General features: G+C 43.0%; 1 protein-coding gene across 6 annotated transcripts in view; it reads right to left on the bottom strand.

The window, feature by feature from the left end:
- LOC102197332 (SPRY domain-containing SOCS box protein 4-like) overlaps positions 1–16,352 on the bottom strand; it is an 85,728-nt gene that overhangs the window by 25,843 nt on the left and 43,533 nt on the right. For 5 of the 6 annotated variants that reach the window (XM_005721081.2, XM_005721083.2, XM_005721082.1 and 2 more), the window contains one exon: positions 8,926–9,884. In XM_005721081.2, coding sequence (XP_005721138.1) covers positions 8,926–9,658 — 733 coding nt within the window. In that variant the 5' untranslated portion in view covers positions 9,659–9,884. Of the gene's footprint in view, positions 1–7,424; positions 7,477–8,925; positions 9,885–16,352 lie in introns of those variants that run through there. The other variant, XM_005721086.2, reaches the window with a different exon arrangement.

Genomic DNA, 16,352 nt, shown 5'->3' with positions numbered 1-16,352 from the left:
ATCTAAACAGTGCGGCTTGCTTTTAACAGGAACAGGTGGACGTAGTTCATGGACAGACTTTAGCTCCTCTTCGTATGTCACAAGGGAAACCGCAGAGCAGAAACATTTAGATCAACAAGAGAGATGGCGGCGTTTGGACTATCAGTGCCTTCAGGTACCTTTAACTCGGCTAATAGCTTGGAGCGCAACAGCAGTTGTTCTGCAGTGCCGCAAAAAATAAGTAGAGGAAATGAACTGATAAACAGTTGAATAAGCTGAGGGAGTTTCATTCATCGGGGAGGAAAATGCCGAAAAGACACCGAGAGAGGGCCGAGAGACCTTTAAATAGAACTGAATCCCTGAGAGCGCACAAAAGGAATCCAGCCTGTCAGTAAATTGGTAATGTCAGGAGGCCAAATTGAAGTGTTGATTAGCGGCTGTGCCTACAGCTTCCTGAACAAAGAATGAAGGAGACGAAGATTGTGGAGGATTATCTTGCTCTCATTCATTACTGCTCTCCTTCGTTACAAAGCCGGGGAGTGATTGGATCGCCCTGTTAATAACATCGGACCTGTGGGCCTCACTGTGTGTGCGTTTGTGTGTGTTGGTGGCAGATTTAATAAATGAAAACAATGCTGTTCTGAGTCATCAGAGCCTGAACACTATCAAAATCATTCCTCTGGTTTATTTTATTTATTTATTTTCTATTAAAGTGGAAAGATTACACACGCACCCAAATAGTTTTGTGCATTTACCTACAAGTAAAGGCAACAGTCTAAGGTAATATTCTTCTTCTTCTATGTCACCCAAACAAGGCTCCAGTGTCTGGGAAAAGTGTGGCTCACAGTCATAGTTTTGTCTGTGGCAGCGTTAAACATGGGATTTATGGGTTTGTAAAAGGCAACTGCTGAGCTTTCAAAACTAATTTTGGCTTCTAAGCTTCTCATGCTTGCATAAATTTGTCTGGTGGCTGGTGCTGCGCTGCATAAGAGGGTGCAAAGCAAAACTGATTCACCTAAAGCCCTTTCCCTGGCTTAAAAGACTTTTAAAAGTTAATTGACGAGGACTTGTGTCTTTCTACAGTTCTATCCCCTTTCCATTAAAGGATGGCATCTTACTGTATGTTGGCTCCATGTCCGAATGAGCGCCCAGGTCGCCTTCTTATAAGAACTCGAAAGGCCGTCATGTAGCTTCACCAAGTCTGAACATGTACAAAATAACAAAGCTGTCTCTCTGGGGTTGTTCGTGTGGGCCGTGCACACCTGCTTTTAGTGACCATGCACACCGTGGCTCTCTCCATCATTGTTTCGGGTATGTCTGGATGAAGATGTAAGAACCGTTAAGTTAAAAGTGACCCCCTGTGTGAATGACAAAATGCCATCACTTAATGAAGCCTGCAGCGTTCTGTATCCCATGCCGGGGGAAAAAAGCCTTACGAAACACACACAAAAGCTCAGGACGGGACAGACGGGGAAATGGATCAGTCCTGACAGAGAGGCAGGATAAATGGGGAGATAATCAGGTGTGAAATCACAGTGATTTCTTTCTGCAGTAATTCAGTCTGTCTCTCATCTTCTCTCAGCATGAGGGCCATTTCTGTTTTACACAAAAACCAACACAACTGATAGCAGAACTTTTAACACGCATACTGGTGGTACAGTGGGGAAATGTTAATGCGCCGGCTCCCTTGGCTATGTGACTATTCACAGATTCACAGGGAAGCATTCAGCATTTGAGACTTTTTTTCTCCTCGCTGTAGACTACTTCAGACTGTGTTTGCCATTAGTTAGCTATAGGAAAGCTATAATTGTGCTTTTAAAGTTGCAAAATGCCACCAATGTTGTGGACAAGGTGAAAAGTACACGTGTAACACTTCATCCTGTGTTGAATTTAAAATACCTCTTTGCCCGTTATTGACCTTTTTCTCCGGCACTAAGTTACACAAAATTAATGTCAAGCAGCTCTTACATTAGTAAGAGCAGGTGTGCACGGCTCTGGTCTTGGGGGTGTAGATCGATATGAGCCCATTGATGTGATGGAATCAATGAAAGAAAAAAGAAATAAACAGAAAGGAGGAAAAAAAGCAGCCGAAGAAAGAAAGTGGGAACAGAAAAGTCAGGAGACACATACTCGCTGCAGACACGCAGCACAGTTCAGCAGACACCCAGTCATACTCGAGTCTGAAACCATCTAAAAAAAACAACTCGAGTTAATCTGGTTTTACTAGTAGGCAATTAATTTGCAGTGCTGCTGATCTGCTTAAATAGTCCTCTTATTTTGAGAAGTTTAGAAGCTGAACCAGGTCATCGCTGTAACTGAAACACTGATGCTGGACTTGGGATTCTCAATTAAAGTTGTATAATCGACTCGGGCAAAGGCACCACTCGACAGCAGTTGAGCTGTTAGCCACGGTAAGGTCATTAGCTATTTTAAGTCGACAAGCTTAAGCCTGGAAAAGGTTACCCCAGTTTCTCTCTAAAGCTCTTTGAATGAAGCCAGCCAGTGATTATTGCTGTGAGATCATAGATTATTGCATTTTTAGGCCCAGGAACAGCTCTTGAGATAAGCTAAGTACACTGATAAACAGCTGTACACTGATTATTTTAACTAAATATTTTAAATATTCACACGGATTAAGATTAAAAATCTCAAATCTCGTTATATGCATTAGATTGTGTTTGAGTATGTCGAAAACACTGATTCATATTCCAGCACTTGTCCTTTTACTAATCAGACCGACGTTTGCCCTGGAGCTCTTCATTAGCACCCGGTTTCAGCGCTGCTCCATGATTCCCACATCATCTATCAGTTTATGTGACCAGAACCGACACCAGTGGCTCGACATGACTTTCAATTTGGCCCTCGTTCGCTCTGCACACCTCCCGTCTTCTTCATCTCTAATAGCGCTCCTTCCCTTCTTTGCCTTTTATCAGCCTGTCTCTGTCAGTCCTCATTCTAGCTGCCAATCTGTGATTATTCCCACATTTCAGAGCTGCCTCCATCGCACTTTCCATGCACTTTTTTTAGCTATATTTATCTGTTCAGTTCTCTCTATTCTGTTCTCTTTTTCTCCTTCCTCACTCTTGTTGCTTTTTAGTGCCTCTTTTTTCTTAAAGCTTTGACACTAGAGAGCATAATAAAATCACCATCCTCACTTTTTAGGCTCTGTTTAGTTCATGTTCTCTGTTTGCCTTTTATCTCTCGCATGTCGCTGGTTTCCCCTCCGCTCCTGTCCAATTCTTTACTTTGTCTATCTCCGTTTTATTTTTTTATGTTTTCTATGCCTCTTTCTTCTCTTCTTCACTGCTCATCTCTGCTGTTAAATATTTGATTGTGAGCACACTGAGATGACACCACCGTTCCCCGCTGCAGCCGAGGGTGTTTAGATCTCAAAGCAGAGGATGGAAAAAGAAACATGAGGCACTTTCAAACCTCCATTTGAGCTTTTTCTGTGTCATTTAATCTTGTTTTGCAGTGTCAGAGCGACCAATCAGAGGTGTTCTTAATATTATATATCAAGAAAGGCAGAGTCCCAGAACATATCAGAGGCATTCGGCCACCGAGGACATTTAATTTAGGCAGAACAGTTGTTGACGTAGCTTCTTCTGAGACAATTTGCACAAGCTATTAAGCTACTGCGTAGGCACTACAAATTAGCCACGAAAAAAAATTGCACATTTAGCAGAGCAGGTGCAAAAACAAAGTGCTCTCTCAATTATGGATGATCAAAATATTTGGAAGAAATTCAAAATCAGTGTCGGGTTGTTTAAAGAAAAGCACAAAGTATAACTTTTCTTCTTTCCCCCCCCCCACTTTGTGTGGGCTTCAAAGAAGCTGCTTATAGCTAAATGTGCAAAGGAGCAAACACTTCGGGGGAAACGAACGAACAAAACAGAGAAAAACAAACCAGTGATGCATGCAAATGTGACAGTAAAAAGCACAGGGAGACATATCAGGGAATCATAAAGAGCAGGATGCAAGCCTAAGGCTGGCAGCCAAGTTAAGCTAAATCACCAACCCAGTGACCCACATATCACAGCCAGCAGTTGGTGCGAAACTCCATGCACTAGCTCAGGAAGCTGAGTCACTGCTCCTAACATGAAAGCTAATGGTTCAGATACTGGCATCCCGTTCATCCATCCTGGAGTGAAATTGACGTGCAAAAGCCAAATAATAAGGAAATTAACGAGCGCTAAAGTACCCAAATTAAAAATGCTGGGTTTAATTTTATATGGTGTGGTTTTATGACACCCACCTTTAAATTTCCCACATGCCACAATGCTCGACTTCACAGTGATCTTTGAAACTACTTCAATAGACAGCAGTCACTTCCTTGAGGACGAGTTGCTTTTCTGTTTTCAAAAATAAACATTTCCGTCCTTTTACCAACACACAATTTTAAAAAACCCTCACCGTATTTTAGCGCCTGCAGAAATCTGAGACGGGAACGCCTCAAAACCGCAGCAGATCTAAGAAATCCAAATGTGCATGACTTAATATCACAAAGGAGGGCAACGGAGTTTGTGCCGACTTTGTTTTGATCTGATAAACCAGCACTTGAACAAAAACTGCAATCATTACTATAAAAGCTCTGGAAAGGTTAAATACTTTCTACTAAAGAGTGAATTCCTGATCATTTATGAACCTGAAAAAACCAGACATCAATTAAAGCGTTCCTACTGACAGACAGTGCGCTTTCTGGGCATCTTAGGGTGCCATGATCTTCATGTAAACAACCCAGACACAACTAAGGCCGCTGTGTGAAGTTCTAGTGAGTAGGTGGCTGCAGCTGGTTTAGGTCTGACCTGGAGTGTGTAAGCTCATGTGATGCAGACTAAACAGTAGGAGAGAGGGAGGGAGGTCAGGGTGTCAGCTCTCAGCTGGCTTACAGGAAAAAGAAACCGGGTCACTTCACGTCGACAGATCTGCTGGAATGTGAATAATCCTGAATAAGCCGGCAGTTGTGATTTTGACTGTGAAGTATAAATTAATGGCAGAGAAAACCCTGTGGTAGTGCCTGTGTCTGTGAAGTGCTGCAAAAAGAAAAATTCAGCATTTAAATATTTTAAGATTCATTTTTCATCATTTTTAATGTGTTTTTTGTGGCCTTTTGTGGTTTGTATTGCAATACCAACAACACCAGCTTTTTCAGCTCAGAGAGCTGATCAGCTGTGCGCCTGTCACACATCCCTTACTGTGCAAACCCTTCTCTCTCGCTGCCTTTGTGCTCTGCTTCCACCCTTCTCCTGATAAAACTTCAGTATGCTCGCTGCGACTTGCAGATGTTATCCTGCTTTTACCAATTCTCTCAGCTGTAACCGTCTCTCTTGGGTTTTCTTCCATTCCGTCACTCTCTCTCCCACCTTATCTGCTTTTTCCCCCCCCAACCTTTTCAACTGTTTTCCCCTTTGCTTCCCTCCCAGCCCATGATGCAACAATGACTGGTCGGTTTAATTGTCTGTATGGATAAATCATATGACAGCTGTTGGACGGGGGAACTATTCAGCCACGTGAGAAAACCACGCAGACATTGGCTTCACCGGCAGGAAAGAAATTCTGGACAAGTAACTGTAGTGAAAACCATCCCCTGAAATTGCATTTATAAGCTGATAACAGCAATATGTGCCCAGAAACTGCATTTAATTATTCAGAGAAAAAAAGGAATTATACTCTGGGTGGTTTGTAAATTAGCTGTTAAACTGCCAGATTTTGCAGCGGCATTCTGCATAATATGCGCTGGAGTACAAAGACAGGAGAGAAAATGGCACATATCAGGGCTAAAGGTCCCATTTTAGCTAATCAAAGTGCCACTAATTGGCACAATTATAGACACAGGACAAGAGAAAACTATGAGCGGAAGAAAAAGAACCAAGGAGAAGAAGGAGAGTCCTTTAAGGTTGCAAAGAAATTAGCTGCATATGTAGTTTATGCAACATAGCATCTATTAAGTTAAATATACTCTAACTGGCAAACAGATCAGTTCGCATGTTTATGGAGGAAGCCTCTGAAGGAAGAGGGCTCACATGTGCAGGACAATGCAGACTTAAGTTCATATCCATTTCTGGTCACTTTGTGCAATCTTACAAAAACTGCCATGAGCCTGAAGTGCTGCTGGCTTCATCGCTCTCCGGTGTGTCACTGCAGGAATGGGAGTAATGATCTCAGGTGGAGCAAAATGACGATCACAGAGCAACAGGGGCCCGAGCCGGAGTGATGAGAAAGCAAACAGGGTGATGTGAAGACGGCGCACCAACAAATCTCTTTTTTAATACCCGGCAATCGCGTCGTTTCTTCCTCCAACAATAATTTACAAACAACCCAACGGTGACTTCTCATAGGTCGGCTCATTAGATACAGTCACTACCGAGCGATTACCGTGAAAAAAAGAAAACAAAAAGGTGAAACAACGTCTGTTCTTCGGCTGACCACACAATCATGGTTTGCTGTGCACACAGACACTCCTTTACTCACAGGCAGACAGCAATTATGACTTCATTCTCTCTACTCGAGTCATCTGCAGGGCAGACGAGCCGATTCAATCCAAAACTGATACTGAAAGAAGCTGCCGCACAGACTGTAATCACAGCCTGCCCTGCGTCAAAGAGACCCTGCTTTAGGCTATTTACTTCACCTTTTCACTAAACCCTTGAAATATCACTCACTGCTGTCTTTGTTTGGAATTCAGAGCGACGCCTGGAGCGCTAATAACCCAAAACGACGTCTCAGCAACAAATGAATGGAATCAGAAACCGAATGAATTGTTACGGATTTGGTAGTCCGAGCGGACTTCCCCTACCTTAGGCCTTTCTCAAACACGCTTTTGTTTCCGTGTGTTTGCGCACACATTCACATGAGATTTCATTTACTTTGTTTGGGAAATTCTGAATGCATGGCTGTATAATAAAGACCGTATTCTAATAAAAGCTGTGACTGGTTACAGTTAGTTAGATATTTCTTGCTCACTACAACCAGTGTCTTCCCAAGATCCCCTGATTTTTGAGTCTTCTTCATTCTGTTTTGTACTCTGACCAAAAATATGTATTTTCTTAATTTCATGCCGTGTCAGTGTCTATCTCTCATACACACATCTCAGCCGGCTTGCGACGATGGGCCTCTACCCTCCTCCCTGCATTAAGCTTTACACACAGCCAAACCTCATTTCACAGCATGAAGGCTGTAAGATTGTAGAAGCGAGTGCTTTAAAACGGACTCAATATTCTACATAAATGAAAAATGACTGAGGTACGGTGCTTTTAAGCAGTCAAACAATGTTTAATAGTGACAGGTTGGAGATTAAAAGATTTAAATGCACACATATAACAGGAGTTAAACTGAAGGATAGAAAATAAATACAGTTCAGGCAAGAGGGTTTTTTTCTGATTCATATTCCAGTTGGCCAGCTGCAATTTTAAGGCAAAAAAAACCCCAATTTAAAGCTGGAATTATGCCTGTTATTTTTTTTTGAGAAGAAAATGGGCTCTTGGTGTCATGGCGTCCCTGGAGAGCAGAGAAGTTTTGAGAGAGAAAAAAAATTCAAACAGAAATTTGAGATGATTGGGCAAAGAGAAATGAGATGTAACAAACTACAGAGAGCGACGGGTTTTCCTTTGAGCCTTGAGATTGCTGTTGGGGTTACACACAAAAGCACACCCTGTTGTGAAATCAAATAAGACCCACAGGGCTCAGCGAACTAAAAGGGAGGGAGATTATAAGCCTGTTGTCACAACACACCCTTTCCCTTCCTGGCAGGTGTGTGTTCATACGTGTAAGTGTCCGTGATGTGAGTCTAAGTGAGCTTTTAACGAGACGTTCAAAGCGTTACTGTTTAGACTGTGACGGGGGAGCCTGTCTCTTCTCTTTTGGCGTGCACATGCAGACAGTGGGAGAGAGTTCAGAGATCAAAGAAAACAATCACAAGCAATCTGTTTACCCAATCAAAACCAAAAAACCTGCAAAAGAGTATTTTAAACTACTCTTTTACTTCATGTGTGCACCACATGTCTGCTCTGCCACAGCAATTTGAAACACCGTTAGCTCATGATACACTTCTACAGCCGGAAAAAAGCCAAATCACTGAAAAATATAACAAAATCAACCCAACGCATCCATCACTAACATCTGACTGCTTTGTTAAAAAACACCTTCTCTGTCTTTCTGAAATAACTCAAGACTCCTCTCGGGCTTCAAGCATCGCTAACGAAAGCACTTCAATTTAAAAAGAAGAAGAAGAAAAACACTAGAAATTGCACACTCAAACCGCTGAGACACTAATGCTTTCAGTACTGAGTACTGAATAATGAATGTTGCAGAACACGTGGACTCCTTCCAGTGGTACTCAAACTAATTTTCACCCTGTTTGCTGCCAAAGAAAGTGTGTCAGATTTGCAATCTCAGAAGAGTGACACAACAAACTGAAATTCTTACAACACCATGAAGGTATTACGACACCGCCACATTAGTTTAGTTCAGTGGTTTCCTTTTTTTTCCTTTTCCTTTTTTTTTTTAATATCAGGCATTTTTTGTAGGTAGGTCATCTAAGGCAGCGGTCCCCAACCCCTGGGCCTCGGACCGGTACCGGTCCGTGAGTCGTTTGGTACCGGGCCGCGAGAGTTGAGGCTCAGGTGTGAAATGTATAGTTTTCAGGGTTTTCAGCGTTATTTTGTTATCGTTTTGATCGTTAACTCAGTTTTCCTGGGTCTTTTCACGTGTGTTATGAATAAATCTTCTTTTTTTCAGTACCGGTACTGGTTTTATTTTGTTGCATTTATCCGTGAAAGGCCGGTCCGTGAAAATATTGTCGGGCATAAACCGGTCCATGGCGCAAAAAAGGTTGGAGACCGCTGATCTAAGGAATGTGAATATGAACTCTGAGTAGTCTCCACTACTACTATTACTGCTGGATTATGTTCATAATGTGTAAATAGTCACCAAAAAGCAGTTACTTACGATCCAGGCCGTTGATGTACTTCATGGATATCTCACAATGTCCCCACACGGCACTGACGATGGGATACAGTTTCTTTCCTTTCAGTCCTCTAAATGCCACTCCTAGATACTGTCCATCCACCATAAAACTTAAGGTCCCTTCGTCCATGTCCAGTATCACTAGCAGAGAGTCCGGAAGGGTGAACGACTCCTCCGGCTCCAGGAAACAAGGGTAAGAGGGCAGTGAGCTGTGCGCCCTGTTCTTACTGTCGTGGTAGAGCCTATTACGTCCCAGATCCCAGCCCCAGGACTCGCAGTCTGACCCCACTAACGCTGTGTAGCCAACAGAATGTAAAGGAGCTTCGGAGGTTGCTACTCCGACCACAGCGTGGGTGCCTCGCTGCCGGACAGGCCAGTTGATCTTCCATACATGGAGTCCCCTCGTGTATCCGACCCGCCCCCGGATGCAGTCCGTGCTCTGAGCGACAGGGTGGCGATGAAAAGTTAACTTGTCGTCCTCTTTGATGAAGATGTTAAGCGACCGGTCATCGGCGTTCCACGCGTGACGGAGTTGAGTCTCCAGTCCAGCGCACGGCATGTCCAGTAGGAGATCCAGCCTGGGAGGTTTGAAGAAATCCGGGCCCCTTAGCTCAGGGTGCTGCCGACGATGAGTCAGGGGTCGGTAGGATGGGGAGCCACCGCTTTCCCCGCGACTATCTACTGATTTAATGCTGCCAGAGATCTTTTGGCCCATGGCTGCGGTGCAATGACTGACAGAAGGAAGAGGAAGGAAGAGGGGAAGGAGTCGCCGCTGCAGGTGGGTTCTTGCACGGAGCCTGACGTTACCTCATCAATGCAGTGAAGCTGAGGAGTGTGTTTCTAACTGGAGAGTGGTAAAGGGAGATGAAGGTGTACGAGAGACCTGTGTGATCTGGTTTCATGCCACAGATTTCTTCAGAAAGACAGAGTCGCTGTCACTCCTGTTGAGAGAAGCACAAGAGGAAAAACACGTAAATAAAAACAGAGATAGCAGATATCAAAAAAAGAAAGAAAATGTAGAGGAGCTGAAAGAGAAGCACAGTGATGGCAACTGGTGTCAAAACTTATTGTTTCACAGATTTTGTGTGGCTTTGATTTCAGAGAAATACACAATGAACAGGACAATTACTGGCACAAATACCCATGTATTTCCTCTGACTCATCATGCATCTTACCAAGAAAGTCATGCGCCTGTGCCAGCACAGGTATGTTACTTTGCAAACATTGCCCAGTTGTGCAACATAGCCCAGATCTGAACCTACCACACTCTCATTTTGTTAATGCAAATTTAATGGGTATTGCCTGAGTTTGCAAAAATATCAACAGCAGGCAAACGGAACGCACAAGGTAATAATTTATCTCCAATCCTCTGTGTGACGGAGTTGAAAACTTCAGCTAGTCTGCATGCCGAGGCGTTTGGTAAAATATGATGAAACATGGCTCTAGTTCTGTCTTTGACGCTCGTGTGTGTGACACATAAAACAAGAGCGAGCTGTAACCACAGTTAATACTTTCATTTTTAGGAAACAGTTTTCGTTTTCATTGGTAAAAATCAGTTTCCACTGTAGACGCTTTAAGTTTTAGTTTAGTTTTTAGTTAGTTTCTTGTTATTTCACTTCCACTTTGGGAATCCAAATCATTCATTTCTCTCACTCTGGTCACCTCATTATAACATTCCTGTGATATTTCTATTTGATTTACGCACATCTAAATAAATTGGAACTTGGACATCTAAATAGACAAAATATTAACTTGTTTATTTTAGTAATTATTTTTTAAAGTTGTTGCAGTAAACCAATTGAAACCCTTATTTCAGGCTGCGACGCTGCTACAAAGACACGATTTCTCGTTGTCACACGCACACAGGCAGGTTCGGTGCACTTCAACCAACGTAATGATCTCTTCCTGGAACGACAGCTTCAGTTTCCTGTTCACAGGAAAACAGCCGCACTTCATGCAAACAGGGAAGTGAATCACACAGCTCCCTGCATGTCTGCTGCTTGTATTTACCTCATCCTGAATAAGCCACAAAGTGACTGTCTGTGTGTGTGTGTGTGTGTGTTAAATTTACTGACGCTTCTTCTGGTAAGAGTGTCTCACACTTCAATATGAGTGATTCACACCTTATTTACCTGTCAACACTGCACTGTGTTACAAAAAAATGCGAAAGCACAAAAGGCAGCTACCGAAGATCTAACCTCGTTCTGCTATTGACAATACAAACTGCTATTTACAGTTTACATGAGAAGCTGCTCTGCTACTGTATCAAAATTTCTAAATAGGGTCTATTGTCTAATTTTTTTAATTCAAACTAGTTACTTAAGCCGAAAAAAAAATAACATTGAGTTAAAAAATATTGCAATAAAGTACATTTTTACAAAAGCTTCTCAAACTGTTGTTTTTTTTTTGTACTGTAGATTAAGATTGGGGACTGAATGGCAAAATAAAGGTTAACAATAGCAAAAAAAGTAAGGTATAACTAAAAACAATGGTGAAAAACTCATAGTCTGTGGACAGGGCTTACCCTCAGCCATCACAGCTGAAATGCCTCACCCCAACCCTAATTCAAACCTTTTAACTCCACACAGGATCAGTTCAAATGTCGTCATTTTCCCCCAAAGTCCTCACACCCGAGCCCTAAAGCTGGTCCTCAGAAAGATATTCCACAGCACGAATACAAGCGTCTCATTTTGACCACGTGCATTTTCCAGTTCTCTCTCTTGCTCTCTTTCTTTTTCCCCTCTCCGTGAAGGTCATGGCACCTACCAGCCACACCAGCCAATGTATGCCACTACTCAGTTCACTCCTCAGCATGAAACGACTCAGCGCTCGGACACACACACACACACACACACACAAACGGACAGAGCACAGACAGCTGCCTCAGTGTGTGTCATCACTGCTGGCAGGTGGGTCAAGGGTGGACGCTGCATGGAAGATTTCAACAGTCATCACCGCCAAACCTCAGCCAAGGAAAACATAAATTCGTACGCTCTCTCAGCGTCTTTATACATGTGTCTCAGCTGGTTCAGTCTGGCACGGCGCGTGGCATTACGGGGCCGTCATCAAGGAGGCACTTGACCTCTGACCTCCATATCGTCACGGTCACCGTTGCATAGTAACCTTGCAAGAAGCTGGTGGTGGGCTGGCATACTGCTGCGAGTAGCAGCAACATGCTTCCACCATCTGTTGTTTACTTTCCCTCCCTCCATCTTCCTCTTCTCCTGCTACTGGCTCCTTTAAGACTGCACTCATCCCTTCATGCAGAGTTAAGCAGGTATGGAGTGGACAGCAGCTGACGTAGAGCTACGCACGTGCCAAATACACACACATGCAAAAGAAGGCAGGTTTTTTTTCTAATAACTCCATGATTATTGTTTTCTTGGTCAATTAATCATTTGATCTATAATGTCACAAGATAGTACGTGTTTGTGCACCGCCACTATTGTGGTAGGAGATATCAATTTACTTTTACAAGTTTAAATTAGGGGTTTGATTAGCTTTAATATGGAAGGAATATGCAAAGGTAGGATAGGATAGGGAGGATCAGAAGAGAGACTAGAAAGAAAAACGAAGAACAAAAAGCTAAAAAATAAAAAAAAAAGACGATCGGCAAAGTCGTCTTTAAGATATGACACAAAGAAAAAACTATAGAAACCTGAAATTCCACTAACAGCGAGGTGAAAAGTTGGGAAAGAATGAGATAAGAAGGCAGGTAGAGGGCAGTGCAGCTGGTGTGGGCTGGCTTCATCTGGCTTTTCCTGCTGTACCACTAACAAGCTGCAGCCACCTGGAAGCTCGGGGAGGTGTGTGTGTCTGTAAGTATGTAACATTGTATTAGAGGCGTGCACTGTGTGTGCGAGTGCGTGTGAGTGTGTCGGCCTGTCTCACGGACTGCGTTTCATTTGAAACTGACCAGCAAGCTCTGACTGGGCAGACAGGCTTTGAAGTCACTCACACAGACACACGCATGCAGGGACAGCTCACACACAGGGAAAGGAAACTGCCGAGGAACCTCTCACTCATACTGCACCACCCTCTGAGAACAGACTAGAAACGTCTGTGGGCTTTTCCACAAAAATTACGCCAAGAACCCTGAGCGCTGTGTTTAAATATAAAACTGTGATTAACAGAAACCGAGTTGTCCCGAGTCTTCAGCATAGTCTTCAATGCGGCGGTGTTTACTGTGAGTGTGCACTTGCTTGGCAGTTAATCAAGGACTTTTAAAGAAACGACGCAGAAGTTTAGAGGGAAGGATAACGGCTAATAGCTTCCTGATTATCGGTTCATTCATGAATGTCTAGCCTGAGAGTCACAGCCACCTTTAGACAGCGACAGCAGAAGAAATAATACGTATTATCGTATTATTATATTCTTTGGAAATCTACTTACTCACCTGCCTTGCCACAAACACCACTTATATCTGTCTGTTTAATATAAGGAGTGTAATCAGCAGCTGGTTAGTTCAATAGTTTTTTTCTTTTCTTTTCTAACTATGCAGGCTGCTCGCTGTAATTTTCTATCAGGGGCGTTTTCAATCTTAATTTACTTCATCTGCAAGAAAGCAAATTAGCCTATTTGCCAAAATGCCAATTTAAGACATTCTCATTCATTTAGAGCAAAAGGGTTATGACATGCAATAAAGCCAGACTCGACTTCAGTCAAACAGATGCATTCGTTTAAACACAATGAGCAGTGAACTGAAAGTTCACGTGTCTGTTTCAGTTACTGAACAAGAAATTCAGCAGCTTCCTCCTGACATATTGAGGTGTCTGTTTTTCCCTCTGAAGGAATGTCAATGGGTTGGCTTTAAGAAAAAAAGAAAAACAGTTAAAATATCTATTAATTATTCTTTAGTGTCAAATTCACCACGCAGCGCCACAGAAGTCTATCAGGAAATAATGTAAAGCTTTGGAGCAGGCAAACAAACTTGTGTCTCGTGATTTTGTTCTGCTCAACCCTGCTTTGCCTTTTTGTTCGAGGCCCAAATGTGAACCTTGCCTGTCACTCCAAATTACCGCAACTTTGCATCATTCTCGTGACGTCTGAAAATGAATCACAAAATGGTCACTTCTTCCACTTTCCACTCCTGGGAGGACATCTGGGCACCACAGCGTACAAAACCAGCACTCACACACAATCCCAAACACACATTTATAACATACAGCATCTCTTCATAGCAACAGCTGTACCCACTAGATTAAACAAACTACCATCCTCTCTACATTGCTGACATTCATTCCTACTGAGGGAATCCCTGGGTAGATGAAGATGCCAGAGCCAGACATAAACTGTACCGTCTGGCTCCTAACATGATGTCAAAATACAGACAGAGACAGTGGACTGGGATTTTAAACTCCTCCAGCTGATGACACCTCTGGACTTATTAGGCTTCAGCAGAAAGAGACGTTACCACTCTCTATCGCAGTCACCCTTTGTAGGTTTGACCCTCTCGCTGTCCTGTCTCTTCACACAGCTGTTTTCAACAGCTTTCCTGTATTTGCTACACTCTCCTTAAATTCTCTCTCAGCTCTCATTCCCGCTGCCTCACCCATTTGTCTCTGCTACCCTCTTTCTGCCTTCCAGTGCCACTAAATCCAGGGAGACTAGCAGAACTGACACCCTATCAGTTTGTAATGGCGTTTAGCGTGTGGCATTGCAATGCAAGCTCAGCAAGCAGAAAAAGCACAGGTTGCAAAACTCCGGACATAGCTGCATACTATTGCACATGCTCACTGTCACAAACACTCTCTCACAGATACAATGACACATGTACCGTGAAAGTTAATGGCTGCCTTTTTCCTTTTCCCACTTTTTTTTTACTCCATCTCTGATGCATTGCTCTTGATGGATTCCCACTCGCTCTCCTTCTTTGTTCCATCAGTGTGTTAACTCTTTACAGAGTTAACTTTACAGAGACGCTGTCTGGAACCACGTTCCCTAATGAATCATGTTCCATCTCCTACATCTTCCTGCTCGGTTCACATTAATGTGCTCTGCTCTTTCACCTTAATATTAAACAGAATCACGGGTGACTTAGGAACTGAAACTGATCTACTTTCCAGCATTATGAAACTCTAAGATGCAGAGGATGCTGTCTGCTTCTAAGCTGCTATGCTTCTTCCGTGCCTGTCGCAACACCTTAAAAATCCATGGCGCCCTAAGGGAAGACCATTAGTGCTACAGTGACTGGGCACCCCTTTATGGACAGCTATGCAGAACCTATTCACCCCTCTCTCGCAGACATATGGACACACGTGTCCACACACAGACACGGCCTTGGCAATGCCATACATAAAGCTTTCTGGGGCAGCTGTGGCAGATTCACAACCCCAGCAGTAAAGAAACTGCATCAAAGTCTGTGTGAATTTGACGCACTGCTGCTGCCTCGGTCACTTAGCTGAGCCGCTTCCACTAGTGTGATGAAACGTGTCACACCCACACAAGTGAAAGCACAACCCAGGAATTTTTGAAAACATATATACTTATATACCTCGTATGATGTAATGATGTTGAAAACTCTGAATCACAGATAATCTGTTTATACAACTACAAAACACTGGGGAGTTTTTTGGAGCTAAAAGTTTATTAATTAGTCAACCTGCAAAACGCGCATTTAGAATTCTAATAAAGGAAAAACCCATAGCAGCATGTTAACATACTGACATGCTGACGTACAGGAGTGATGTTACCTTTTTAGCCACACTAACTAAAAATTGGCTTCTGGGCTTTAAAAGTGACATCAGCGCTCAAGCTGCTGGCATGTGTATTCTTTTTACTGACCAGCAGGAGGCGACACTACTGACTGCAAACAAAGCTCAGCACTACAGAAGCATTATGGGAAAATGACCTCCAGCTCCCACGATCTGTGAAGCCATTACACTCTTTGCTGGTGACCTGATGGCTAGGTTGAACTCTTAATGCACACCCCAATTAGTCAAAAAGGACAATAATGCAATGCACGCTTTAGGGTGGGCCTATCGTTGTGACCAGCTCAAGGCTTGAATTAATAATTGATGTCTGGAGGACGTCTAGTTGCATCTCTTAGATGCAGTTTATGGCTAACCATTTTTGCTAAGCAACATTTGGTAATGAGGATAAACCTCAAAATTCAGCTGATAACAATGGGACTGTCATGAAATAAAAACATTGGCTGAATTACATTTTTTGATCTAATGATGGCAACCAAAGCTTCATGGCATTTCACTCAGTTGTTTATGCCATCTGAGTTAGGCAAACGTGCTGGACCAACATCCTGACATTTCCATCTGATCAGCATCGTGTAACAACTTGTTATATTTGAGATTTAGACACCTGGACTGGCAAAACCAAAATAATGGAAACTGTATGTTTTAGGATTCAGACACAGCTCACATGCTGCTCTGCTCGGATATCTGATTGAGAAAAGC

The sequence above is a fragment of the Pundamilia nyererei genome, unplaced genomic scaffold (assembly GCF_000239375.1).
Source record: "Pundamilia nyererei isolate P.nyererei 1_Seehausen unplaced genomic scaffold, PunNye1.0 scaffold00004, whole genome shotgun sequence".
In the NCBI taxonomy this organism is placed as follows: Eukaryota; Metazoa; Chordata; class Actinopteri; order Cichliformes; family Cichlidae; genus Pundamilia; species Pundamilia nyererei.
Note: the sequence above shows the minus strand (reverse complement) of the source record. Positions and strands in the feature narration are given on the sequence as shown.